The sequence below is a fragment of the Papio anubis genome, chromosome 1, assembly GCF_008728515.1.
Source record: "Papio anubis isolate 15944 chromosome 1, Panubis1.0, whole genome shotgun sequence".
Taxonomy (NCBI): Eukaryota; Metazoa; Chordata; class Mammalia; order Primates; family Cercopithecidae; genus Papio; species Papio anubis.
In genome coordinates this window covers 29,984,616-30,009,706 of record NC_044976.1, presented here as the reverse complement: position 1 = coordinate 30,009,706, position 25,091 = coordinate 29,984,616, and the positions used below count along the sequence as shown (strand labels likewise).

Genomic DNA, 25,091 nt, shown 5'->3' with positions numbered 1-25,091 from the left:
TGAGGTAGAGGAAACAGCCTGTGCAAGGGCGTGGAGGTGTGAACCACGCTGGGGGTAGGAGCTATAAAGAGACTGGAGGTGCTGGATGGTAGCCCTAATGGAGGGAGATGGGGCCAGGACATTGACTGCCATCCCAGGACACTGGGGCCTCATCCTCTTGGCCAAGGGCTTTATGGCAGCAAGAAACTGGGCGTCGCGGGGGAAGCAGGCTGAGTCAGACACGATCCCTGCTCTCGAGGAGCTTCTGGCCACATGGGGGAGGTGGCAGGGACCCAGCTATCTCTGATGGGAGGCTGAGTAGATAGGTCAGCAGCCTGGGGAGGAAGAATTATTGGAGGCAGGGGTCTGGCATTCTGGCTAGGTACATGATCTCATAGGGGTACCCAGTTTCACTGGACTGCAGGGGTGGCGCCTGTGCCTTTCAAAAGCCATCTCTTTCCCCCACTGCGCCCTGTGATTCTGATACACTGTGGGGTACAAGAAGCACTGCTGGGGATGGGGTGCCATGGAGGGACATGACAGAGCATATGTCAGGGGGATCAGTCAGCTCCTGGTCAGGGCTCTGGGGCCAGCCTCAGGGAGGAAGCAGGGAGCCCCGGGAAGGGACGATTGCTTTGTAAATCACAGCGCTCTCTCCCCGTGGAAGTGATGATTATTGTGGTTATTTTTAACACATTCATACCATAGTAGGCTGAGGGCACAGGACTGTGTGGAGTTTGGGGGACGGGGTCTGTGAAGCACAGCATAGTAGGTATCTGCAGTCCTGTGCAAGTGGCAAAGAGCCTGTGCTCACCCCGCCTGCTGGCACCAGGGGTGAGGCAAGAGGGTCCTCTGTGTGGTTGGGGTGGAGGAACTCCCAGCAATATCTGGCCCATGTTTGCTGAATGGCTGTCTTCCCAGAAGCTAGGCCCTCTGGGCAAGAGAGTGGCATGGGAGACTGAGACCCCTCCTCAGGGACCACAGAAGGGATGAGCCCAGGATCCTCACAGCTATAGAAGAAGGTGACCTGGGGACTAGGCCATAGAAAAGGGGACCAACATATCCAAACCCCGCTATTGTCAGTCTAGGAAGGCTTCCTGGAGGAGGTGGCAACTGACATGTAGATTGATTTTGGCAGATTACAATAGAGGGAAGGGTATTTCAAGGGCAGGGAATAGTGTTAGTAGATGTGTGGAGGGAGGAAAGCATTTGTACATTCTAGGGATAATGAAAAGGGGTGATATCTCCTTTTCTTTTTCTTTTTTGTTCTTTTTCTTTCTTTCTTTTTCTGAGACAGGGCCTCCTCTGTCTTCCAGACTGGAGTGCAGTGGCACAATCATGGCTTACTGCAGCCTCGAACTCATGGCCTCAAACAATCCTCCCACCTCAGCTTCCCAACTAGCTGGGACTACAGGCACATGCCACCAAGCCCAGCTAATTTTTTTGTATTTCTTTGTAAAGATGAGGTTTCACCATGTTTCCAAGGGTAATCTTGAATTCCTGGGCTCAAACAATCCACTCTCCTCGGCCTCCCAAAGTGCTGAGACTGCAGGGGTGAGCCACCGCATTCAGCTGACATCTCCTTTTCATTGAGAGTGGATTGTGCTCCAGGCAGTCCACATCTCTGGTTTCACTGAATTCTCACAATGAAGCTATGTGGTAGGAAGCGTCCTCCTTACCTTCAGTTGAAGAATCTGAAGCTCAGAGAGGTGAGGTGCCTTTCCCAAGGGTACACAGCAAGACGGTGGCAGAGCTGTCAATCAAACCCACATGTGTCTGGCTCCAGAATCTGTGCCCTTCCCACAGGTCCATACGGGTTTGCAGTGTGTTTGGCTGCCCAGTGGGGTGAGGGAACCAGGATTGGACAGGTCAGCAGGGGCCAGAGCATGCCAGGCTCAGAGTTTCACACTGGCTGTAGCAGTGGAGGAGCCACTGAAGATTTCCTCAGCTGGGAGTGCTGTGGTTGAGGCTGGGATCCCCAAGGCTCACTTTGGAGGTTACACAGAGGAGAATCAGGCTCACGTCAGGGGAAAGGGGAGCAGGTGTGCAAAGGAGCAATTAGACAGTAGCATGAAAACAGGATAAGAGGGGCGAGGACTAGGGGCTTAGACGGAGGCAGGGAGTGACTTGGGGTCCCATGCAAATTAGGGAAGGTGTCTCCAAGGAGGTCCAAGTTGAGTGGCATTTTGTCAGAGCCAGTGCAGCACAGTGGAAAAAGCACAGCCTCTGGAGTCAGGCAGGCCTGGGTTTGAATCCCACCTCAGGCTCTCTCCAATGTGAGACCTTGGAGCCTTCTTTCTCTTTAGTAAAATGGGGGAAACCAGCCCTGATGAGGATGAAATGGGGTGATGCCGAGTGCATAGTGACTGGCGTGTAGGAGTTGTTTAGTAAACGTTTCCTTATTCAGAACAGAACAGTTATGAGGTCATCAGGTGGTCGAGTGAGGAAGCCTGTCCCAGGCAGCACATCTGTGCCCATGACTGGCAACCCGATGGGAAAGCTGATAGATTGCAGGACTGCAGGCCTTGGGGCACCTGGCCCACAAGCCGCTGAGCTCACTGGGTGGAACACTCGGGAGTTCTCGGGGTACTCACGTCCCTTCTGGGGGCCCCTCCTGTCCTCTCGGACCCTGCCTGGCTCAGCTTCCTCGTGGCTTGCCCTGTTCTGGCCTCAGGGCTGGCTGGGGCCTGCACACAGTGTGTGCTGCCTAAGCGTGTGTTTCAGTAAATGATACCTCTGCTCTTACCTGTCTTCTTCCCCGTCCAGGGAGAACCAGCCTCCCCTGTGTGGGGATAAATTGCTGGCCTGTCCTCTCCTCTGAGTGGGATGGGTGGGAATGGAGGGGCGGGCAGTGTAGGGCCTGGTTGTGTGGCCCTGGGCTTGTACCTTCCCCTCTCTGGCCCAGCTCAGGAGGCCAGAAAAGGGATCCAAAAGCTGAACCTCGGACATGTTCTGATTCTCAAATAGGGTGGATTCTGGAAACCACTGACCGCCACCTGCTCCCTGCTCACCCTGCCCCTCCTGTGACATTGTGGGGCTGGCCAGCAGATGGTCCGTGAGCGGTCAGAAGAGGAGCAGGGACCACAGGAAGCGGTGTGAGTCCCCGACAAGCAGGTCAGGCTGGTCTCTCACGTGTCCACATTTGGTGGGCACTGGATGCCAGACTGGTAGATGGGCAGGAAGCCCACACAGGAGCTGGATGGGAGGACTCTCAGCTGGATTTGCACCTCCAAAGTGTTTGTGAATAAATTGGGGCCAGAAGCCGTGTCTTTGAGCCTGTCTTAGTGGTCCCTTTGATGCAGGCTGGCATATCAAATCTGAATGCTGGTGCTATGGGAAGGAGCTCATACTTTGCATGGGGAGTCAGGATTACAAATGACCATTCCCCGTGAGCCCCACTGTGGGGGAAACTGGGAACAATGTATTCATTGGTGCTTATTTCTTGGTATTTCGCTGGGCTGAGTTTTGTGCTGGCATTCCCTGGGGGTGGAGGAGAGGACTCAGCCTTCCCTCAGCGGGCTTATGGTAGAGATTGGGGGATATTTCTGACAGTCAAAAGATGGACCCATCTGTGATGAGAGGGCACACAGAAGAGCGGGTGGCCGACTCTGCCTCGGGAGTTGACAATATGGAAGTCTCCATAGATGAGAAGTCATTTGAGGTGGGTTTTGAAGGTCAAGTAGGAGTTTTCTAGGCAAAGAGGGTGGGGGAACAAGCAGGTAGAAGTTTGAGAGGAGAGGGTGGGCCTCTTGGACATGCTGAATTTGATGGTCAGGAGAACTGCTCAGGAGGCAGGAGGATATCCAGGAGTGGAGCACAGCAAAGGCAGGGCCGGGGGATGATGATTTGGGAGCATTGGTTCAGAGGGGGTTAATTAAGCCTGCGGGGAGCGCTTGCAGTGAAAACAGGACAAAGCATGGACTCCTGATATGGGAAACAGCAGGAAAATAGACCACTCAAGGAGATGGGGACAGAGTAGCTAGAGAGGTGGGAAACCAGGAGAGTGCTTCAAGGCAGGACGAGTCAACAGGACCAAATGCTGCTGAGGGGTGAAGCAAGACCAGGTCTGCAAAGTGTCCACAGGATTTAGCAACACGGAGGGCGCTGATGACTTTATCAAGAGCACGTTCAGCAGAGAGATGTGGGCAGAAGCCAGACTGCAGTGGATTAACAGGGGAGGTGACATTTGAGCCAGGAAGTGGTGTGTCAGGTGAAAAACCAGAGTGCCGGCTGCGGACCAGTCACTGATGGTGGAGGGAAGCAGAGGGTCAGAGCAGGGCCTGTCCAAGAAGGGAGGAGGCCTGGATCCGTTCCTGGGCTGCTGCAAGGGGAGAATGCTGATGGATGCTGACGAGAGGGGATAATGGGTGGAGCCCTCCTGAAGGCAGGAGGAGGGGGATGCAGGCCCAGGCCACAGAGCTGGCCTTTGTGGGGAGAAGGGCTGCAGGGAAGTTGGTAGTTGGAGAGGCTGGGCAAGAAGTTGGGGGCTCCCGATGTCGAGGTCATCGCTGAGAGAGTGGGCAGAGATGGGCTTGAGGAGAGAGGACAAGGTGCAGTATGGCCGCGGTGGGGAATGAGGAGGGAATGGAGCCAAGAAGGGCCACTGAGAAGCCCCGGGTGCCCAGCGGATGTGGAGCCCCTGAAGCTGTCACGGTGCCAGTTGGCACAGCGTAGATTTCTTCAGCAGCCTGGGGGTGGGCGTGGAGAGGGTAGCTTGTCACAAGGCTCCAGGGCTGGGGACGGCTGAGCGGGCATGACGGAAGGCTGGGGGAGGGGATCGAGGAGCTGGCACGCCTGGCCCTGCCACCTCCTCTGTGGTCCCAAGAGAGGCAGGGGCCAAGTGGAACTGCAGATGCTATTCAGAGGGAGTAGGCTCGGGTAGCACACGAGGGGCTGGAAGGGGTGGAGGCTGTGAAGAGAAGGGAGATGATAAAAATAAACGAGAGCGACTGTCTTCTGAGTTCTTGCCGTGTGCCAAGCAGGGGGCTGAGGGGTTCAGGGCCCTCCTGGCAGGGGGTCCTCACGAGTCCTGGGGACAGAGTATAATGAATGTTGTTCTCCGGAGGATAAAGCAGGGTCAGAGAGGTGAAGAGACCTGCCTGAGGCCACGCAGCTGGTCAGTGTCAACACCCCATTTGGGATCCAGGGTTAACTCACTCCAAAGCTCTTCTGGGAGTGCAGGTTTCAGAGATGGAGAAATTTCAGGGACCGTGTGGCTCAGGCCCTGGGGCTGGTGACTGACGTGGAGGGAAAGGCCCCAGAGTGGATGAGACCAGAGGCTGAGCTGGATGGCAGTTCCGAGCCCCCAGGCAGCGGGTTTGCTCAGGGTGGCAGCTCCTCATGCTTGGTGAGAAAGAGCTTCCTCTCAGCTGCTGTGCCTGGGCTGGGCAGCAGGGGGCAGGAAGAGGCAGCCCTGGTGGCTCTCTTCACACTCAGAGCGCCTGTCACGTGCTGCCGGCTTTTAGGATTAGGAAGGAGCCTGGAGGTGGGGGAGAGGAGCACCTAATACTCTGGGGACAGCATGGGGTGAGCCCATCCTCAAAGGCTCTTCCAGTCCCACCTGCTCATGCAGAGGCTGCTGGGCCTTTCCCTTCTGCGCCCATGTCTGCCCCTCCCTGACACCCCATTGTGAGAGAGGGCCCTGGTGAGCTCATGTCTGTGCAGGAGGGCCAGGCTTTGGAGAATGGAAGCCACCAGGGCTAGTAGTGCTTCCAAGGCCTAGACCAGACACATAAATCAGGACAGCTGAGAGCCTGGTGAGGCCAGGGTGAAGGTAGCCTGGCCTCCGCAAGCACCTGCTGCTCTCCTGGCCTCAGGGCCGGCAGGAGAAAGGTCTATTGCATGTGGGCACCTGCCCTAGGCCCCTTGGGTCTCATGGGGTGGCATTCTGACCTGTGCCTCCAGGTCATAGTCCAGTGCTGCTTGAGGAGCATGAACTGTATCTCAGAGATAGGCTCGGGGTCAGGGTTGCCGCAGCTCAGCTTGGATGTTTCTTCAGTCCCTAGAAGTCAGTCCAGTGGAGGAGCAAATGCAGCTGTGTGCTCGTGGACAAGGCACTTCCCCTTTCTAGCCCTCAGTTTCCTTATCTGTAAACAGAGATGATGGTTCTTCTTTCCAGTGAGAGGACTAAAGGAGAGGGGTATGGGCCGCACTTGGCACAGAAGCGTTCCCAGAGCTTTTTCATGTGGGTGGCCGTGCCCCTTAAATCTCCCCCACATCTGGCTGAGGCAAGAGGTGGAAAAGATGACTGTGAGGCCAGGGGCTAGTCCTGTGTAGCCTTCTGAACCTAAGTTTCCTTGTCTGAAACAATAGTGGTGGGACAGAGGGCAGGATGTGATCCTGAGAGAGCATCATGCAGTTGGTTCCAGGCCCTCAGGTGGAGGGCAGGCAAGGCTGCCTTCACTGTGCCACTGTGGCAGGACCTAGCTGGCCTTTGCTGAGCCCCTGCCACCACCTCCGTGTTCCAGGTGAGGAGCCGGAAGAGGAACCGAAAGTGAAAACCCAGTGGCCGAGGTCTGCAGATGAGCCTGGGCTATACATGGCACAGACAGGTAACTCGGGCCCGCCTCCCTTCCTCTGCGGCGGGGGCCCGACTGTGTGTGTCTGGTGGCGTGTGTGCTTGGTGTGTGCCTGTCTGTCTCTGTCCTAGAGTTCAGTCGCATCTGTGCCACATGAAGCTTGTGGGAAGGGCTGGGTGGCCTCCTGAAGAGTCTGTTACTTGGGGTCAGGGTAGGAGGATCCCTCTGATGCCTGCCCCCACCTTACTGCCGCTCCCCCTATCCCTATGAGACTGAGTGCTTGGGAGGTGCCCCCTGCCGCCGACGCTGTCCCTCTCTCGTAGGCGACCCGGCGGCTGAGGAGTGGTCCCCGTGGAGCGTGTGTTCCCTGACGTGTGGGCAGGGTCTGCAGGTGCGGACCCGCTCCTGCGTGTCCTCCCCCTATGGGACCCTGTGCAGCGGGCCCCTGCGGGAGACCCGGCCCTGCAACAATTCAGCCACCTGCCCAGGTAGGCCCATCCTCCTCCCCACCCCATCTGCCTGCAGGGTTAGGTCCTGCTTGGGACTCGGGCAGATTAATCTCCAAAATGGTTGGTTGCCTCCTCCTTTCATTCAATAAATGTGGCTGCTCCCCACACCATGCCCAACTGTGCACCATGCCAGCCTGGCGCAGGGCACTGGGGGCACAGATGGATCAGACCAGGGCCCATGCTACTGGGTCCGGTTCTGGGCACATCATTCCCCCAATGCCTGCATCCTGGTAACCAAGGCTCATGTTTTTACCCACTCCGCTCTGGCCATATCGGTAGCTTGCGCACTTTCCCACCTCCCTGCATTTGCTGATTCTTGTCCTATCCTTCCTCCCCCACCTTGGCTATTCAAATTCAGCCTGTCCTTCAAGATCTAAGACAAATACCACTTCCCTGACCTTCCCCTCCCTCCTTTGGACTCCCCCTCTCCAGGGAGCCTCCCCCAAGCCTCCCTCAGTTGAGTGTGTAGTTGTTAAGGAAATGCATGTGCTTGCTTGAGACAGTAAGGGCAGGGCAGCCTCAGCCAGTCCTGCTCCTTGCTCCCTGAGGGGGTGAAGTGGGGCCTAGGCCATGCCAGTGGTATTGTGGATTTAGAGCAGGGCCTACCTGGGAAGGGCTCTTGGTACCTGGGGGTGTGGCAGGAGTTTGCAAAGCCCTGGGGCAAAGCTGTGTTCCAGAGTGTGAGCTCGGTGTGTCGGTGTCTGTGTAGAGGTTCATGTTTATTTGTGTGTCTATGCGCTTGGGGCTGGGAAGGGCACTTCTCTTGCCCCCGGACTGCTGTGTTGTATTGAGGCTCTGGGTCTAGGGGTGGGGTGGGGAGGGGTGGAATGGCGTGGATCCTGGGTCCTTTCCTGAATTTTCCTGTGCCCTCAGGAGAGGACCCCTGGTTCTCCTCCTCTGTTGGTCCTGGCCTCCTTGTCCAGGCGTCCACAGGGGCTATGCTATGTGAATTAGGACCAGAAGCCTTGGTCTTGCACATCCCTTCGAAGGGTCGTGCCTTGGTGGGGCCCTGGGAGATCCCCCTGTCAACAGAACCCGGGGCAGAGCCAATGAGGAGCAGCCGCAGAGCTGCGGAGCTCCTGATTGGTGGGCGGATGGGCAGGCTCTGGTGGTGGGCGGGGCCATGGTGCCGCCCAGCCACCGGCCACGTGCTTCCTTGCAGTGCACGGCGTGTGGGAGGAGTGGGGGTCCTGGAGCCTGTGCTCCCGCAGCTGCGGGCGGGGGTCCCGGAGCCGGATGCGGACCTGCGTGCCCCCCCAGCACGGCGGCAAGGCCTGCGAGGGTCCCGAGCTGCAGACTAAGCTCTGCAGTATGGCTGCCTGCCCGGGTCAGTAGCGCCCGTGGGCTTCCATGAGGGCGCTGGCCAGCCCGGTGGGGGGTTGGGAGACCTGGGGAGGCAATCAGGTCCAGTGACCTGCCCCTGGGAGCCCCGTAAACTTTGACCAAGCATGGGGAGACTGGAGAAGTATGCCTGCCTGTGTGCGAGGTGACCCCCTAGCCCTGACTTGAGTTAGTACCCTGTGACTCCATCAAAAGGGGACCACTGTTTCTCCAAGTCGTGGGCTGCCCTTGCATTTTGGTGCATGGCCAGCTGGACTGTGAGAGGACACAAAGTTCGGCTGAAGTACTGGCAAAGATCAGAAGACACCCCTGCAGCCCCTTCCCTTAGCCAGAAGTGAGTTGTGCCTGGTGCTAAGAGGAGAGATGTCCTGTATTTCTGGAACTGGTGGCAGGCAGGCAGCATGAGGCCCAGGCACTACCTGCTCACTCCAGCCTCCCTCATAACCCCCTCCCCTCCCCACTCCAGTGGGTCTGGCCTGGCTCAAATCTGAATGCCTAGCAGGCTCTGGGTCTCCCTCTGGTGCTCCACACCACCAGCCCTCACACATCCTGCTCAACAGCCACCCCTGCTTGTGTCTCCCCATGCAGTGGAAGGCCAGTGGCTAGAATGGGGTCCCTGGGGCCCATGTTCCACGTCCTGTGCCAATGGGACCCAGCAGCGCAGCCGGAAGTGCAGTGTGGCAGGCCCAGCCTGGGCCACATGCACGGGTGCCCTCACTGACACCCGGGAGTGCAGCAACCTCGAGTGCCCGGGTGAGTGCTTGGCCCAGGGGTGGCAGGTGGCAGCTCTGGCCATGGGGGCACTTGGGCCCACTCATGCCTCCCCTCTCCCACAGCCACTGATAGCAAGTGGGGGCCATGGAATGCATGGAGCCTGTGCTCTAAGACGTGTGACACAGGCTGGCAGCGCCGCTTTCGCATGTGCCAGGCCACGGGCACGCAGGGCTACCCCTGCGAGGGCACCGGAGAGGAGGTGAAGCCTTGTAGTGAGAAGAGGTGTCCAGGTACTGCCCTAATGACCCTGGGGGCTGGGGGCCCCATGTACGGGCCCAGCTGAGCCTTACTCCTGCACCCACAGCCTTCCACGAGATGTGCAGGGATGAGTACGTGATGCTGATGACGTGGAAGAAGGCAGCTGCTGGTGAGATCATCTACAACAAGTGCCCCCCGAACGCCTCAGGTAAGGGGCAGGTGGCTTTCCCCGTTCATTCTCATTGCCCCCCTTCTCATTGCCCCCCTTCTGCACCCCCAGCCTCTCTGAGGTGTGGAGGAGTGTGGGTGAGAGCTCAGTGCCCATGCCCAGACCTCTGTCCTATTGCCCTGCAGGGTCTGCCAGCCGCCGCTGTCTCCTCAGTGCCCAAGGCGTGGCATACTGGGGGCTGCCCAGCTTTGCTCGCTGCATCTCCCATGAGTACCGCTACCTGTATCTGTCAGTGAGTGCGCCCTGCTGGGCTGGGGCACCGCAGAATCTGTCTCAGACTCTGCTAAGGGGTGGAGGGAGCGTGATTCTCACTCATTCCCACGTGCCTTGGCATATGCTGTGCCCACTTCTGCCTGGCTGTGCCTCTCCTTGTCTGGCAAACTCCTACTCATACCTCAAGGCCTGACTCTCAAGTGTCTTCTTTTATCCCTGGTGCCTACCTCTGCACTCCTGCAGAATGAGCTCCTCAGTCATTAGGTGCTCATCCAAGTATCTGTGTGTGCTGCTAGACTGGGGCCTCCTGGAAGGCAGGGGAAACATTGAATTTAGTTTTGTGTCCCCAGCGCCCAGCCCAGGGCCAGTCATAGGGTAAGAGCAGTGTCAGCAAATATGTGTACACGTTTGACTGTAACTGGGTATTAATTGTGTGAATGCATTTAGAGCTTGTGTTGAGAGAGAGTGAGAGAGAGAAAGAGAGAAAGACTGTGTGTGTGTGCGCGCGCACGCGCCCACACATACACACTCATTACACATGACCCCTTTGGGATGGGGAGGTACCCTGTTCCCATACTGTGCTTATATCTTTCATATGTACATCTGAACACCTTTTTTTCTCTAGGTGTTTCTATTTCAGTCTTTTTTAAAGTACCCTTTGGGATTCTCTCTGTCTTTATGAGTCTCTTTCTCGGATTCTGTCTCCCCTGTGCGCCCCTTTGAGCCTCTTTGACCCTTTCCCCCTTTCTTTCCCCGTGGATGCAAGCAGTGGGTGGACTGGAGTGGGATGGGCCAGGGTCTGGTTCCAGCTCCTGACACTTCAGTGACTGTGGCCCCCTCATCACCTACAGCTTAGGGAGCACCTGGCCAAGGGGCAGCGCATGCTGGCGGGCGAGGGCATGTCACAGGTGGTGCGCAGCCTGCAGGAGCTACTGGCCCGGCGCACCTACTATAGTGGGGACCTGCTCTTCTCTGTGGACATTCTGAGGAATGTCACTGACACCTTTAAGAGGGCCACCTACGTGCCCTCAGCTGATGATGTGCAGGTACCGCCTAGGAGGAAGGAGGGCGGAGGGTGGAGAAGGCCCAGACTGAAGGGGGAGGCCAGGCCCCTAGGCAGAGTCTGCTGCAGAGGCAGCAAGTTTGGCTGTAGTGGGGGAAACCCCCTGTTCCCTGGGGCTAGGACCCCCTGCCACTCATTGCTCTCTCCCCAGCGCTTCTTCCAGGTGGTGAGCTTCATGGTGGATGCGGAAAACAAGGAGAAGTGGGACGATGCTCAGCAGGTGCGGGGCACAGCTGCCAGCTTCTCCTCCCGTGACCCACCCTGCCTTGGACCCTTACACACTCTCTGTCCCCAGGTGTCCCCTGGCTCTGTGCACCTGCTCCGTGTCGTGGAGGACTTCATTCACCTGGTGGGCGATGCTCTCAAGGCCTTCCAGAGCTCTCTGATTGTCACGGACAATCTAGGTAGAAGGAGGCAGGCAGGGGAGGGGGTCCTGAATGTGCCAGAACTCAGGAGGTTCCATCTTTCCTCTACCTAACCCCATATTTGTGTCTTTCTCTCCACGTTCCACCCTCTCCTTCTTCTCTGTGTGGTCTGTTTCTCTGTGTACATCTCTCTGTCTCTGTGTTTGTACCAACTTCGGTGTCCTCATCTTCCTTTCCTGGTACGTGTTTCCCTTACATCTATCTCTTCCCCTGGTCTGCCACCCTTTTCCTCTGCCCCCTGTCTGTCTCTGCCCACCCTTCTCCCACTGCAGTGATCAGCATTCAGCGAGAGCCCGTCTCAGCTGTGTCCAGCGACATCACGTTCCCCATGCGGGGCCGCCGGGGCATGAAGGACTGGGTGCGGCACTCAGAGGACCGCCTCTTCCTGCCCAAGGAGGTGCTCAGCCTCTCCTCCCCAGGGAAGCCAGCCACATCTGGGGCAGCAGGCAGCCCTGGCAGGGGGAGGGGCCCAGGAACGGTGCCCCCTGGCCCGGGCCACTCCCACCAGCGCCTCCTCCCAGCAGACCCCGATGAGTCCTCCTACTTTGTGATTGGTGCTGTGCTCTACCGCACCCTTGGCCTCATCCTGCCGCCCCCCAGGTGAGTCCTGGGGATGGGTGGATGGGGCTGCTGAGGGTCCAGGAAGGCCCAGGTAAGGGAAGGAGGACTGAGCCAGTGCTGGCTGCAGAGATCCACGGCAGCCTCCTCCGCCTTCAGGAACCCCTTGCCTGGCTCTGGATACGTGCTTCTCAAATATATCCATGCTGCTCCCAGAGGCTGGGCTGCCACCCAGGGCGTGATGGACAGAGCTCTAGACCTCACCCGAGGTCCTGGACCCCACTGAGCTAGGCCTTCCCCTAGGTCTTGGCTCCCTGGAAACCTCTGCCCCCCCAATCCAAAGCGGCTTCAGGGTTTCTGATGGGGGCTGGCACCCGCTGGCAGGAGCTGACTTCAGTACCTGTCCCCCAGGCCCCCACTGGCCGTCACATCGCGGGTGATGACAGTGACTGTGCGCCCCCCTACCCAGCCTCCAGCCGAGCCCCTCATCACTGTGGAGCTCTCCTACATCATCAATGTGAGTGGAGATCCACGCAGAAACCCTGGGTGCACCCCAACCTGGGTGGCCAGAGGCCTGCCTGGTGGGACGCACTCTGTCCCTGATGGTGGGCTGAACCTTGGACCTGTGTAGGAGGTGCTGTGGCCCCCATGGCATGGGCAGTGGTGGGGTGTGGTGAGCTTCCCTCTTTAGACTGCACTCATGTCTTCTGCTCCCTAGGGCACCACGGATCCCCATTGCGCCAGCTGGGACTACTCCAGAGCGTGAGTTGGGTGGCTCCTCTGGGTGAGGAAGGGAGCAGCCCTAGGGCCCCTTGTCAGAAAGGGGTCTCCTGCCTGAAAGGCAAGAGGGATTTTTGGTGCCATCCTAGCCTAAGGGGTCAAGAACATATCCTGGGCCTCCCTGCTGTTGCCTCGTGGATGTGGCCTTAGTGTGGATTTAGCCTGTCCTTGGGCAGTGGCCAGGACTGGGGGCAAGGCCATGTAGCTGGCCTGGGGCTCACTGAATCTCTCCCCTACCCAAGAGATGCCAGCTCAGGAGACTGGGACACTGAAAATTGCCAGACCCTGGAGACCCAGGCAGCTCACACCCGCTGCCAGTGCCAGCACCTGTCCACCTTTGCTGTGCTGGCCCAGCCGCCCAAGGACCTGGTGAGTGGAACAGAGGTGCCTGGGCTGGACAAGGGAGGAGGCCCTGGGCTTCCAGCAGCCATCAGTGATGGTGTTGGCAGGCACCTGGGTGATCCTGAATGTGCATCTGCAGGTGCACTTGTGGGATTGCACGTGGAAGTCTGTGTCCCTGGGATTGTGCTGACAGCAATGATATTTGCCTGGGGGTATGCAGCAGTGGCCAGTTGTGTGTGTGTGTGCACATGTGTGTGTCTGGGTGTGTGGAAGAGTGCAGGTGACTGAGCGTAAATATGTGTCCACATGGATACCTGGGTCTGTTCTGTGCATGCATGAGTACAACATCTAGAAGGTGTTGCCCTTCTGCCTATGGGTATGCCAGTCTGTGGTAGATGAAGGAACGGGGCACCCCTGCAGCTCCCCTCTCCCAGCAACCCATCTGACCATCTACCCATCTGACCGTCTGCCCATCTGACCGTCTGCCCATCTTCTCCAGACCCTGGAGCTGGCGGGCTCCCCCTCGGTCCCCCTGGTGATCGGCTGTGCGGTGTCGTGCATGGCACTGCTCACTCTGCTCGCCATCTATGCCGCCTTTTGGAGGTAGGTCTGACACCTGGCTCTGGTGGCTGGTGAGGGGGGAGGGGCGCAGGAGGTGGCCAGCCACACCAGGTCGGGTAGGGCAGCCAGCGCCTCTGTCTCTGCCTGCTGTGCCCCGGCAGGTTCATAAAATCTGAGCGCTCCATCATCTTGCTGAACTTTTGCCTCTCCATCTTGGCATCCAACATCCTGATCCTCGTGGGCCAGTCCCGGGTGCTGAGCAAGGCAGGTGCAGGCTTCCAGGGCTGCCAGGGTGTGAGCAGGGTGGAGGGTGGAGGGGTGAGGGTGGAGAGCGCAGTGTGTGTGTTTGCTTGTATGTCCATCAGTGGTGGCGTGTGCGTGCCCCATGCTGAGATTAGAGTGTGTATGAAATAGTGTGTGAGACCGCATGTGAAGACGTTGGAGAGGGGGTGTGTACTCAAGTGAGGAACGTCTGTGAACATCAGCAAATGTGTGTGTGAGCTGAGCGCCGGGTGTGTTTTGGGCAGGTGGCATTGGGCCTCCTCGTGTCTGTGAGCGTGTGGGAGCCCGAGTGAGGCCTCCTTTGCCACCTACCTGTGGATGACCTGTGCAGACTGTTCCCTATGCCCCCTTGGCCTTCTCTGCACAGCGCCAGGCACGGGGCCTGCCCGGCTGTGATGTGGCAGGTGCTCATGTCTGTCCCCCTCCCTGCCAGCCGCGTCTGTGCGTGGGCGGCCTGCCCACCCGCCTCCCTAGATGCCGAGTGCTGTGTGTGTGTCACCAGGCCCGTGTCGTGCTGTGTGTGGGTGCAGGAAGGCGGGGGAGCCTGGCAGGGCTCTGTGGGGGGTGGGGCTCAGGTGGGCGGCTGTGGCAGCGCCCAGCAGCGGGCGTGGGAAGCCCGGCGCCTCCTGCCCTGGCGGCTGCTCAGGGCCACTCCCTCCCATTCCCTCTCCCTGCAGGGCGTGTGCACCATGACGGCTGCCTTCCTGCACTTCTTCTTTCTCTCCTCCTTTTGCTGGGTGCTTACCGAGGCCTGGCAGTCCTACCTGGCTGTCATTGGGCGGATGCGCACCCGCCTCGTTCGCAAGCGCTTCCTCTGCCTGGGCTGGGGTGAGCAGGGCCAGTGCTGGACTCTGCTGCTGGGCCTTGGTGGGCAGGGGCAGCCAGAGAGGTTCAGCTTTGGCCCTGGCCCAGCTCTCTGGGCACAGGGGTCAGCTGGGCTGGGAGTCTGGGAGAACAAGGGGTCCCTGAAGACCAGCAGCCGTCTCACTCTGGCGCCCCCACTCCCCCAGGTCTGCCTGCCCTGGTGGTGGCCGTGTCTGTTGGCTTTACCCGAACCAAAGGATACGGTACATCCAGCTAGTACGTGGGCCTCCCGTGGTGGGTGGTAGGGGTTAGTGGATCTGTTAGGGAACTGGACTGGGCGGCCAGCTGAAATCCTGGCCCATGCCTGTTGTGGGTCTTTGGGCAAGTTCCTCCCCATTTCTGAGCCTCAGTTTCCCTGACTGAGGGAATGTGCTGGGACTGGGTAATCCCTAAGGGACTGTTTAGCTCAGGAGTCAGCCTTGTGTCATCCCCATGGGAGCCCTGGGGGATGAGCCTAATGTTCTGGACCTTTGTTGGAGGGGAAACCGAGGCTCAGCAGGAGCCAGTGGATCACTCTCACTGTGTGGGGCTCAGACTGCACTAGCCATGCGGGCATGGCAGCCTGGGAGGACTGAGGGGTGGTGTTTGAGGGTGGGGAGGGAGGCTGCCGGGTGTCTGACACCCTTCTTCTCCCCCACCCCAGCTGCTGGCTCTCCCTGGAGGGCGGCCTGCTCTACGCCTTTGTGGGCCCTGCAGCCGTCATTGTCCTGGTACGTGCCCGTTCAGCATCCTGGAAGGGGCGTGGCCCCAGAGGGTCATCCTGTTTCTCCCTCTACCTCCTCCCTGCACTCCAGCTCCCATGTGGGAATTTCCCTGCCAGGAGGGCACCTGGTGATCCTGTCTCCCCCACTCCACTCCACTGGGCCCCCAGGTGAACATGCTCATCGGAATCATCGTCTTCAACAAGCTCATGGCACGTGATGGCATCTCCGACAAATCCAAGAAGCAGAGGGCCGGGTAAGGGGAGGGCCTCTGAGACTTGGCCTTTCTGGAAATGGTGCAGGGAGGGAGGGACATGGGTGCTCTTGGAGACTCAGGGCTCGATGATGCGACCGGGGCTCCCCAACCTTGGTTGCATCAAGGTTGCAGGCAAGGTGGGCACCTGGAGTGCTCAGCCGCAGCCCCTCACCCACCCTAACCCAGCTCTTTCTCTCTCGTCTGCCCTCCCCTCCCACCCCACTCGGGGCTCACTCTGCCCCATCTCCCGGCTTCCCATGTGTTTCCCCTCCTTCTCCCATGTCTGTGCCGCCCCCGAGGTCGGAGCGGTGCCCCTGGGCCAGCCTGCTCCTCCCCTGCTCAGCGTGTGGAGCGGTCCCCAGCCCCCTGCTCAGCTCAGCCTCGGCCAGGAACGCCATGTTAGTCGTGCCCCCTGGGGGGCGGTGGGGGTGGGTGGGGCAAAGGAATTGGGGGGGCAGTGCCCATGGTGGGGGGAGGAGGAGGGATATCAGCCCAGTGCCCTGGAAAGCTTACCCTTTCCTGCCAGCCGCCACACACTCTCAAGGGCTCGGCAAGAGGTGGCCAAGGCGATGAGGAGTGGATGTCTGTGCTTCCCACAGGTGCCCAGTTCCTTCGCCCACCCTTGGATCCCACCCCTGCCCTCACTCCCAGCTAATGTTCTATCCTGCACAGCCCCACACCCCCAACCTACAGAGACTCAGACAATCTTAAGCCTTAGAATTTTTGAGCTATAGAACCTTAGAATTAGAATGATAGAATCTTAGAATAAGACAATCAGAAGCTAAGCATGTTAGAATGAGTGAATCATTGAGTCTTATCATCTGTCATAGAATCTGAGACTTAGCATTTCAGAGGCATTGAATCTCACCCTCAATTGGAGACAGAGAATCATGGAGGTAGAGAATTAATTCACTGAGACCCCCGCCCTAGCATCTGAGAATCTTAAAATCCCAGTTATGCGAGGGTGAGACGAATCCACAAAGACCGTAGGCCCAGCCTCCCACCCAGGGCCTGAAATCCATCCGAGCCTCCCTGCTTAGTGAGGTCCAGCTTTATCTTGCACACCTGCAGGGTCAGGGAGCTCAGAGCCTCTGGAGGCGGCTGGCACCGTCACTGCGAAGCTCCCTCTGTCTTGGGCTGCCGTCTGCCTCCCTCACCCTGTCTGCACTAGCTGTTTCAATGCTTGGGCTTTGGAGTCGGTCAAGCTGTGTTTGTATCCCAACTGTGCTTCTCCCTGCCCAGCTGGGCACACTCCAGTTTCCTCATCTATAAATTGGGATAATAATCCCATGCCTGTTAATTGGAGTTATTTTGATCACGATTTGAAGTAATATATGTAAAGTGTTCAGTGTAGGGCCTGGTAGAGAATTGGTGGTTAATCAGCGTAGCTCTTATTACTGTGATTAGACCCTCTCTTGGTCTTGGCTCCACCTCCAGGGGCTTCAGAGCCCATTGTGCCCGCCCCCTGCCAGGCTGAACAGCCCTGAACTGCTCTTCCTAGGGCAAGTCTTGGCCCCCTGCCCATCTCTCTGCCTTGGCCTCCCCCGGCTGTCTCTGTGGAATGGTGCCACCCTCTGCCTTGCCCAGAGCTGTGCCTGACTCTCCCACTGGGGGTGTTTGCAAAGGAGAGTGGGCTGAGTGTGGCACCTGGCCCGGGAGGGTATGGTGGCCCCGCTGTCCCTCATGTGCTGTAGCAGGTTAGGGAGGGGTGGGAATGGCTCGGACGCCAGGCCCCATCTGCTTTTTTTCTGCCTTCCCCTGGCAGGGAGGCCCCAACCCCAGCTTTCAGCCCCAGCTCTGATCCTTCTGCCCAAGGCTCTGAGCAGTCCCTGGGAGCCTGGCACCTTCTCTGTGTGTGTGGGGAGTTCTGCTTCACTGGTCCTGGCCCCCGGTCTTCTCCCTGAGGATTCATGCTCTGGATGTCCCCGGCGTGCTCTGCCTCTTTAATCTTTCTGTCTGGGTGTCTCTGTCGCATGCGTTCTCTCACTGGTTATTGTCTTTTTGTCCCTCTTCCAGTCCTCCTCCCTAGCCTACCCATTTAGGCTCTGGGGATGCCATCCAGGCCCTTTGCATTTTAAAAAAGCTTCTCAGGTGATTCTGTGCAAGTTGGGGCTGAAACAGCATCTGCTTCTGTCTACCTCCTCTTCTTTCTCCCCGTCCCTTTCCACTGTCTGTGGCTCGGTCCCACTGTGTCTGTGTGTCCCTCCCCACCTTCCTGGTCCCTGCTCTGACCCTGTAGTTCGCTGCTTTCGGTCTCTGTTCTGTTTCTCTGGCTCCGGCTCCTCAGCCCCTCTCTGCTTGGGGACATTACTGAGGCCCTGGGGTTTGGGGCCCTCCCAGTCTTGGGCAGCTGAAGGGCTCCAGCTGAGTGGAGGCCTAGGCTCAAGCCATCCTGTCCCCTGGAGTATCACTCTGATGGGCTCTGCCACTGTCCCCTCAGGGCCTCACTCTGGAGCTCCTGCGTGGTGCTGCCCCTGCTGGCGCTCACCTGGATGTCTGCCGTCCTGGCTATGACAGACCGCCGTTCCGTCCTCTTCCAGGCCCTCTTTGCTGTCTTCAACTCTGCGCAGGGCTTTGTCATCACTGCTGTGCACTGCTTCCTGCGCCGAGAGGTGGGGCTGGGCCTCTCCCGCCCCTGTGTACCCACCACACCTGCCAGGCCCCTGGCTTCTTCCCCACTGTGCAGACCGGGAGGGTCAAGGCTCTGACCAGGGTGTTCCAGGCCCCATCTGGGCAGCCCTTAGTGTGGAAGCTGATAGCCCGGGGTACCCACAACTGTCCCCTATGCTTATCCTTGGCATCCTGGGTCTCCTCCTCCCCTTGCACCCCACCCAGGTGTCATCACCTTCCCCAAGGCTGGATGTGTTGCCTGCTTTCCACACTTGCCTGGGCATCTGGGGTGGGAAGCACAGCCAGCTGTGGTCGGGGGCCCTGCAGTGGCCGCAGGCCTAGCAGGCGCCCTCTGTCCCCAGGTCCAGGATGTGGTGAAGTGCCAGATGGGGGTGTGCCGGGCTGATGAGAGTGAAGACTCCCCTGACTCATGTAAGAACGGGCAGCTGCAGATCCTGGTGAGTTAGGGGCCTGGGCAGGGCCTGGGCAGATTCTGGGCACCCCACACCCCAGTCTTCCTGCCCTAGACCATTTACCTTCCCCATCCATGGCAGGGTTGGGATAGGGATTGGGTTTGATTCAGGCTCAGCCACTAATGCATGGGTGGCATTGGGAAATCCTTCCCCCATTCAGTTTTCCCAGCCATCAGGTAGGGCTGGGGTAGACCATGCCTGGGCTCTGCTGGGCTGTGGACTGGGCCATGGGCAACCCTCAGGCAGGCAGACTGGGCAAAGCTGGCTGGGGAGAGCCTGAGCCTCCTCCCACCCTGTTACATTAATCCTCCCTCTGCCCACCTGCCCCTCCCTTTCCGCCTATAGTCAGACTTTGAAAAGGATGTGGATCTGGCTTGTCAAACAGGTGAGTGTGCCGTGACAGAGCTGAGAATGGCCCTGGGGTTGGAGAATGGGAGGCCCCGAGCCCCATCATGGGAGGCCCTGATGGAGTTCTGGCTGCTGGAGTCCAGCTTCGAAGTTAGACAGCCCTGAGTTGGATACAAGGCTGCGAATGTCCCTTTCTGTATGACCCTGGGCAAACCACCTGCATCTCTCAGCCTCAGTGAACACACCTGTAAAGGAGAGAATACTGTCCTCCCAGGGCAGGTTGGAGGCTCAGGGGCATGCCTGAATCACGGAACATCGAGTCCTTAGCAGGACCCCGGTACAGAGTGTTACGTTATTATATGATTTCCAGATTCTTACCAGAATCGCTTTCCATTTCTGTCTCCTGGGGAACTGCTGCACAGGGAGGTGGGAAGACAAAGCCCTTTGACAGCCCTGGGGCTATGGGGTCAAAGTCGGGACCTGCACCAGGACATTGGGAGCTGGGCCTTGCCTTTGTTTTTTGCCCTGTCTCACTGTGGGGACTTTGGGGCCATTGTCTTCTTAACCCCTCTTGTATGTGAGAGATTACCAACCACCCAGCCATCTCTCCAGAACCCAGTTTCCTTTCCTGTCCAAGCGCAGAGGCTTGGTACCTCCCCAGCCTGGGCAAGGACATCTGGAGGTTCCTTCTCCTCAGGACTCACCCCCTCCCTCCCACTCCTGCCCCCAGTTCTGTTCAAGGAGGTCAACACTTGCAACCCGTCCACCATCACGGGCACACTATCCCGCCTGTCCCTGGATGAGGATGAGGAGCCCAAGTCCTGCCTCGTGGGCCCTGAGGGCAGCCTCAGCTTCTCACCACTGCCTGGGAATATCCTGGTGCCCATGGCAGCCTCACCAGGGCTGGGGGAGCCGCCGCCCCCGCAGGAGGCCAACCCTGTGTACATGTGTGGGGAGGGCGGCCTGCGGCAGCTGGACCTCACATGGCTGCGGCCCACTGAGCCGGGCTCTGAGGGGGACTACATGGTGCTGCCTCGGCGGACTTTGAGCCTGCAGCCTGGCGGTGGGGGTGGAGGCGGCGAGGATGCCCCCAGGGCTCGGCCAGAGGGGACCCCCCGGCGGGCTGCCAAGACAGTGGCCCACACTGAAGGCTACCCCAGCTTCCTGTCCGTGGACCACTCGGGCCTGGGGCTGGGCCCTGCCTATGGGTCTCTCCAGAATCCCTATGGAATGACCTTCCAACCGCCACCACCGACACCCAGCGCCCGCCAAGTGCCCGAGCCAGGGGAGCGCAGCCGGACCATGCCTCGCACCGTGCCTGGCTCTACCATGAAGATGGGCTCCCTGGAGGTGAGGGGCTGTAGGGAATGGGGTGTGTGTCTGAGACTCTGTGTCAGAGACTGTGTGTCAATCACAGGCTGCAGCCAGGAAGGGACAGCCTCAACCTCCCCAGAGCAGCCTTTTGTAAAAGTCACTGGGGGTGGGTACACGGAGCATTTCTCCCTCTGTTTCTGCTCATGGCAGCTCTGTGGGGTCTGTGAATCCCTCAGACACGCTGGGACTTCATGCACTGGAAGTGCGCTTCTCGACTCGTTCGTACTTGCTTTACGGCCTACTTTGGGGTGACTGGTTGGGATGAGTCCTCGTTTCAGGAGACTGTGGCTCAGGCAGTGTGCTATGCTGTTGGGGAAGCCACATCATAGGGTGTGGGCCTGGGCTTCTGCATCACGCAGGTCTGAGTTCCAGTCTGGACTCTGTGATTGGCAGTGAGATCAGTGAGCCTTAGTTTTCTTGTGTGCAAAGTGGGGATAATGTAGCAGTCTCTTCGTAGAGTAGTTTTGAGGATTGAGTGATGCAAAGCATTTATCTTCGTGTGGAGCAAGTAGAAAGTGCTAGATAATTGGGGATTGCTGCTGTTAGCGTCCCTGAAATCAGCTGCAGGCGCCGCCCACAGGCCTGTGATAACTGACCATCTCTTCCTGGGAAAAGCAAACCCCTCTGGGTCCCTGCCTGTGTGTGTTCTGTGAATGCTCCACCTTCCGCTGGCCTCCTCAGGTCTGCTCCCTGCAGAGGATCCCTGGGAACAGACAGTAGTGACCTGCTGTGGAACTCTAGAACATTCTACAACTTTATTGGAGTCATGAAGTGGGTGTGGTTAAGGAAAGAGGCCAGAGTCATGGCTTAGCCACAATTGACTGTTCCTGCTCGGCCTCAGAAACCCACTCCCCATCCTCCACACAGTGAAAATTAAGTTAGTAGCTAGGGGGCTCGCAAGTTTGGTTTTTCTCCCCAAATGTTTCTGGAACATTTGGTGCCTGCTCCTGCCACAGATGGCAAAAACAGGAAGGCGTAACAAAGACAAAACACAACACCAGCGTCGGAGAAGGGCGCGCTTGGCGTCATGGCGGGTTTTGTTCTGTGGACACCTGCCTGCTGGCCACTGATGAGGGCGGACGTCAGGCTCCTTGTGTGGGAGGCAGCAGTAAATGCAGCAGCACTTTGAGGGGTCAAGGATGACATCCAGAATTCTGGCGTGGGCAACTGTGATGCGCGGAGGAGCAGGTTTGGGCAGGGAATTACAAGTGCATTCCATTGGTGTGAGCTGCACGTGCAGTGCGTGTGGGGCGTCAGACAGGGAGAGGTGCCCTGTTGCCCCCAGAAAGAGAGATGCGGCCAGGATGAGGAGGATACACAGGATGATGTGTGGTAAAGGCAAGATAAGGTGCCAGGGCAGAGCGTGAGTGCCTAGTATTAGAGAAGCCAGGGTGAGCAGCGGGGAGAAAGCAGGTAGGGAGAGAAGAGGAACACCAGGAGAGTGGGTGCCATGGGCCCATGGTGGTCAGCACGTCCACAGGCCTGGGAGATCCAGATGGTGGTCCTAGTACCACCTTCGAAGGCCTGGGAGTGATTCCCTTCACCTCCCTGGGTCTCAGTTTCCCCATCTGTAACCTGGGAAAGTTGGCCTTGGCTTCATGGGTCTTCCTGTGCCAACATTTTAAGACTCTCAGGCCTCTTTCTTGAGTAGCACTGGGTGCGGTACAGCTTACTGGGGCCTTGAAAGTGGTCTGGGGCAAGGAGAGCCAGGAGAGGCATGAGGGAGCAGAGAGGCCAGGGAGGCAGTGCCTGGTTTGGCAGGAAAAGGGGCAGTGTGAGGTCAAAGGAAGGTTTCTGAAAGCCTGAATCCCTGTGTTTGCAGGACAAGTGGAAGATTCCAAGGGGAGGGGTAGCTATGGCTGGCAGAGAGAATGGGGCAAGATGGGGAAGGATGCAGGGTGGGCTCTAGGGCACAGAGAATGAGCATCGGCTCTGATTCCATGTGGGCATCGCAGCCTGCCATGTTGGAAGTTCGCACCATGCCATTTGACCCGTGTATGTGTGTCTGTGTATGTTCAGTGAGGCCTAAAAAGCTGCCCCATGAGGGTCCCTAACTTCTGGGCCTGGGCTGGGGGAGTTGCAGCGGGCAGACCCCTGGGGTGCCAGGCTTCCTGTCTCTAAAGCCCCTGCATGTGGTAAAAAGCTTTCTTCTCCTCCACCGCCTCCTTGTTGCTCCTTCCCAGCGAAAGAAATTACGGTATTCAGACCTGGACTTTGAGGTAAGGGCCGTGTGTGTGCTGGGCGGTGGGACATCTGGCTGCGGTGTCTGTCCCTGGAGGGCCCACTCCTAAAAGTAGTCCAAGCTCTGTTGCAGAGCCTGACCCCAGGAGCCCAAGCCTGTGGGTTCTGTGGGATCTTCCCATGATTCCCTCCCTGCCCAAGCCCATAGCACCGACGTGAAGAGAACCAGGGCTTGTCCCAGAGGGGCTGGCAGCAGGGAGGGATGTGGGGGGCCCGGGGTGCTGAGTGCCCTGGGTAGGGGGGATCATGGTTCTGCCTCAGGGAGCAACCCTCTGATGCCCTGTGGCCCCTAGAAGGTGATGCACACCCGGAAACGGCATTCAGAACTCTACCACGAGCTCAACCAGAAGTTCCACACTTTTGACCGCTACCGCAGCCAGTCCACGGCCAAGGTGAGGGCTCCTCCCATGGCTGCCCCTGCCCCGAAGCTCAGGGCCTGACCTGGTGCAGCAGCCCCTGGGGTTGGAGCCTGACCGGTGGCCCCCGTTGCAGAGGGAGAAGCGGTGGAGTGTGTCCTCGGGTGGGGCGGCCGAGCGGAGCGTGTGCACCGTGAGTCCCCCCGGGCTGGGTGTGGTGAGGTGGGCCTGAGGGACCCGTGCCCTCCCTGCCCTCCTGCCCCTCCCAGGCAACCCCAGCCTGTCTCACCAAGGGCCTCCCCCATGGCATGGGCAACAGTCTGGGGCCGTCTGGGGGTGGGGAAGGTGCCGCAGATGGCGAACAGGGGTGGAGGTCCTCCAGGATTGGGAGGGAGAGTGGTCAGCAGGAGACATGTCCCGGGGGCCACTGAGAACAGGCAGGGGTCAGGAGCCCCACCCTGGAACCAGGCAGGTCTGTATTTGAACTCTGCTTTGACACCTGATTGCTCCATAATTTTGGGCATTACCAGCCCTCTCTGGGCCTCCTCAGTTTGTTCTTCTGTACAATGGGTGAGGATACTGGACCATCTCCACGGCCCCTCCCGCTCCCTCCACAGGATAAGCCCAGCCCCGGGGAGCGCCCCAGCTTGTCCCAACATCGGCGCCATCAGAGCTGGAGCACCTTCAAATCTATGACACTGGGCTCGCTGCCCCCCAAGCCCCGAGAACGGCTGACTCTGCATCGGACAGCAGCCTGGGAGCCCACAGAACCACCGGATGGTGACTTCCAGACAGAGGTGTGAGTGCCACGCTGGACTGCCCACTGCATATAAATATATATATCTCTCTATTTTCACACTCCACTTTGGAACTACCCAGGAGCCAGCACCCTCTCCCCTCTCCCGAGGGCTGGGCAGGGAGGCGCCGTGGACTCAGCCAGGCTTGGGGAGCCAGACACGGCTTGGCCTAGGGGCCCAGGGCCCTTCCTTGTTTCTCAGAGGCCCCTCAGCCACTGGAACCCCATCTTCAGCCCAGCCTGTCCGTCCCTGTCCCGGGCTGGGGAGGGGGGAGGGGAACTTTGTTGGGAATAAACTTCACTCTGTGGATTTTGCTGCTGAGCTGTTTGCTTCCCTCAGGTAAAGGCCCAGCTCTGGGACCCTGACTTTGTTCCTGTCTCCTGGGTTGAACTCACTTGATCTCATCAGATTATGTGATGAGGTTGGGCCAGCCCTGCCTGGGAGGGCGCGGCCTAGGCTCTGACCCCATCTTTGTCCCTGACTCTCTGGGTGACTCATCCTTTCCCCGATCTGGGTTGGGGAAAGCAGATTGGGAGTGTGGGAGAGGACCTCTTATGGCTGGCCTTCCCTGGTGGCTGTGATGGTCATGGCTGCCATTCACTGGGGCTCAGAGGCCAGACTGCCTGGGCTAGAGCCAAGACAGAGCTTAGTGACCTCGGTTCCACATCTGTGAAGTGGGGATGGTAACAATGCCCACCTCACAGGGTTGTTACGGGGATGAAACAAATTCCTATGTATAACGTGCTCAGCAAATACCTGGGACAGGATAAGCTCTTGAAGGATTAGCTGTTACCACATGGCACCAGTCTCATGCAGTGCTCTAAGCTAGGAGCTTCACACACGTCCCCTGGCCCCTCATAACAACCCTGTTGTTGGCCCATTTTGTGGATAGGAAAATGAGGCCAGAGATGGGAAGTGCCCTGCTCAAGGCCACAGTCAGGCAGAGCTGGGACTTCAAACCCATGCTTGGTGGAGGTGGGGCTTCAGTTCAGCTTCCTGGAACTTGACCATGGCTGCAAGGGGGGCCTCAGGCGCTGGGTTGTGGTGGAGCTGCAGGTGTTGGGCCAGGCCAGGGCTAGGGTGGGGTGGGGTGCGGGAGCCAGGCTGGCTTGGTGCCGGGGGCAGGAGGCTTGTGCTGAGTTGCATTCGTTACATGCCTGAGTGAGCAGATCCTTGCTCAGTTCTCAGGCCCCCGGAAAGAGGGGGCACAGGATGACATGTGGGAACATCTTCTCGAGTCAGGCAGCAGATGGAGCGGAGGCACAGTTAACAGAGTCAAAGGTCCTTGCTCGCCTGGTC

At 58.7% G+C, this 25,091-nt stretch overlaps 1 protein-coding gene across 10 annotated transcripts in view; it reads left to right on the top strand.

Moving 5' to 3' along the window:
* The window catches only part of ADGRB2 (adhesion G protein-coupled receptor B2), a 36,929-nt gene extending 12,825 nt beyond the window's left edge, over positions 1 to 24,104 (top strand). The window contains exons 3-31 of one of the 10 annotated variants that reach the window (XM_009203653.3): positions 6,447 to 6,530; positions 6,821 to 6,985; positions 8,169 to 8,333; positions 8,936 to 9,100; positions 9,184 to 9,351; positions 9,426 to 9,527; positions 9,674 to 9,780; positions 10,613 to 10,807; positions 10,976 to 11,044; positions 11,120 to 11,228; positions 11,522 to 11,849; positions 12,219 to 12,324; positions 12,526 to 12,569; positions 12,830 to 12,956; positions 13,429 to 13,532; positions 13,652 to 13,754; positions 14,450 to 14,600; positions 14,783 to 14,852; positions 15,280 to 15,346; positions 15,508 to 15,593; positions 15,893 to 15,991; positions 18,034 to 18,205; positions 18,566 to 18,661; positions 19,022 to 19,061; positions 19,755 to 20,374; positions 22,582 to 22,617; positions 22,933 to 23,031; positions 23,132 to 23,188; positions 23,613 to 24,104. In XM_009203653.3, coding sequence (XP_009201917.1) covers positions 6,447 to 6,530; positions 6,821 to 6,985; positions 8,169 to 8,333; positions 8,936 to 9,100; positions 9,184 to 9,351; positions 9,426 to 9,527; positions 9,674 to 9,780; positions 10,613 to 10,807; positions 10,976 to 11,044; positions 11,120 to 11,228; positions 11,522 to 11,849; positions 12,219 to 12,324; positions 12,526 to 12,569; positions 12,830 to 12,956; positions 13,429 to 13,532; positions 13,652 to 13,754; positions 14,450 to 14,600; positions 14,783 to 14,852; positions 15,280 to 15,346; positions 15,508 to 15,593; positions 15,893 to 15,991; positions 18,034 to 18,205; positions 18,566 to 18,661; positions 19,022 to 19,061; positions 19,755 to 20,374; positions 22,582 to 22,617; positions 22,933 to 23,031; positions 23,132 to 23,188; positions 23,613 to 23,798 — 3,920 coding nt within the window. In that variant the 3' untranslated portion in view covers positions 23,799 to 24,104. The remainder of the gene's footprint in view (positions 1 to 6,446; positions 6,531 to 6,820; positions 6,986 to 8,168; positions 8,334 to 8,935; positions 9,101 to 9,183; positions 9,352 to 9,425; positions 9,528 to 9,673; positions 9,781 to 10,612; positions 10,808 to 10,975; positions 11,045 to 11,119; positions 11,229 to 11,521; positions 11,850 to 12,218; positions 12,325 to 12,525; positions 12,570 to 12,829; positions 12,957 to 13,428; positions 13,533 to 13,651; positions 13,755 to 14,449; positions 14,601 to 14,782; positions 14,853 to 15,279; positions 15,347 to 15,507; positions 15,594 to 15,892; positions 15,992 to 18,033; positions 18,206 to 18,565; positions 18,662 to 19,021; positions 19,062 to 19,754; positions 20,375 to 22,581; positions 22,618 to 22,932; positions 23,032 to 23,131; positions 23,189 to 23,612) is intronic. The other 9 variants (XM_017959157.2, XM_017959159.1, XM_009203687.3 and 6 more) reach the window with 9 other exon arrangements.
* Positions 24,105 to 25,091: the final 987 nt, after the last annotated feature.